Genomic DNA, 1,204 nt, shown 5'->3' with positions numbered 1-1,204 from the left:
TAAAAATATTTATGTATATTTTTACCTTTACGCATGATATTTCTTTTTTTGTAATTTATAAGAATTATATAAAAATATATTTGTTTTATGTAGATTTTCTAATTGTGATTAAAATTAATAAATTTGTACATTTTTTGCAATACATACATAAATATATGAATTTGTTACAGTATTTGACAGAGACAATTAAAATTAATAATATTCAAAATTACTTTGTCCATTTCTTCCGGTGAAGCATAGCTGTAGCTAAGTCTCAAATGACAATCGTCTTTTGAAGAATCATAGTTGAAGGCATTGCCAGGAAGAACGAAGATACCTTGTGGTACGCATTTGTTCATCACTAAATCCATTGTATCATTCACACCTAATAGTTTAATCCAAAAAAACATTCCACCTTGTGGTATGGACCATTCCGCCAGACCTAGCAGAAAACGATTTTATGTGAAAATTTTAAAGCTACTTTTGAAATTTAGATTAACACAACATTAAAATAAGTGCATTCGAAAATTGTTATTAGATTTCTTGAAAAACTGACCTTTTTTAACAAAAATATCAGAACTCTTTGTTTAAATTAAAATTTTTTTATTAAATCAAGTATCATAAAAAAATACACAATTATAGTTTTTTAGTTTTAAGTCAGTCTTTTTTCCTTTTCATAAAATTTTAAATTATGGAGTAGTTATTAAAATATCCATTTGGAAACTTGCAATGAGTAATAATAAATTGAGAAGAAAACATCATATTTGAATCAGCTACAAAATAAATAGTAAAAATTAAATGATATTAGATAAAGTTGAGGAAGTAATTTTTGTCCGATGGAGAAATTTCTTGATTTTTCACTGTTATTTGATTGTTTTCAGAAATCTCTAACATTAAAAGTCTTTTAAAAAAAATTAATGTTAAGATACCATTTAAATGTTTCTCAATCATAGTCAGCATTATGTCACGTCGCTCCTGATAGAACTTTTGAATTTTTTTAAAATGTTGCTCAAATTCTTGCTGTCCCCAATTCTCAAAGAGTTTATAAAGAAACATCTGTAAGAAAAATTATTGTAAATAAATTTTAATGTATATTTTACATAATAACATTGTATTTGCATATATGTATATAGACGTTGTTTGATCTATTCTTTTAAACTTTCTTTACCTGAGATAAAAATGATGGATGAATAATAGAGCATGTAATGTGAATAACCAATCTATT

The 1,204-nt window shown here is 24.7% G+C and overlaps 1 protein-coding gene across 1 annotated transcript; it reads right to left on the bottom strand.

Annotated features, from left to right (window-relative positions):
• Nucleotides 1-164: 164 nt before the first annotated feature.
• Nucleotides 165-1,198, bottom strand: LOC108765373 (kynurenine/alpha-aminoadipate aminotransferase, mitochondrial-like). The gene is made up of 3 exons (XM_018514055.1): nucleotides 1,148-1,198; nucleotides 909-1,035; nucleotides 165-421 (listed from the first exon to the last, which is right to left on the bottom strand). The coding sequence occupies exons 2-3, from the start codon at nucleotides 1,033-1,035 to the stop codon at nucleotides 165-167; spliced, it is 384 nt and encodes a 127-aa protein (XP_018369557.1). The 5' UTR covers nucleotides 1,148-1,198.
• Between the last annotated feature and the right edge of the window lie 6 nt (nucleotides 1,199-1,204).

The sequence above is a fragment of the Trachymyrmex cornetzi genome, unplaced genomic scaffold (genome assembly GCF_001594075.2).
Source record: "Trachymyrmex cornetzi isolate Tcor2-1 unplaced genomic scaffold, Tcor1.1 scaffold488, whole genome shotgun sequence".
NCBI lineage: Eukaryota > Metazoa > Arthropoda > Insecta > Hymenoptera > Formicidae > Trachymyrmex > Trachymyrmex cornetzi.
The sequence above is the reverse complement of the archived record's forward strand: the minus strand, read 5'-3'. Positions and strand labels throughout refer to the sequence as shown.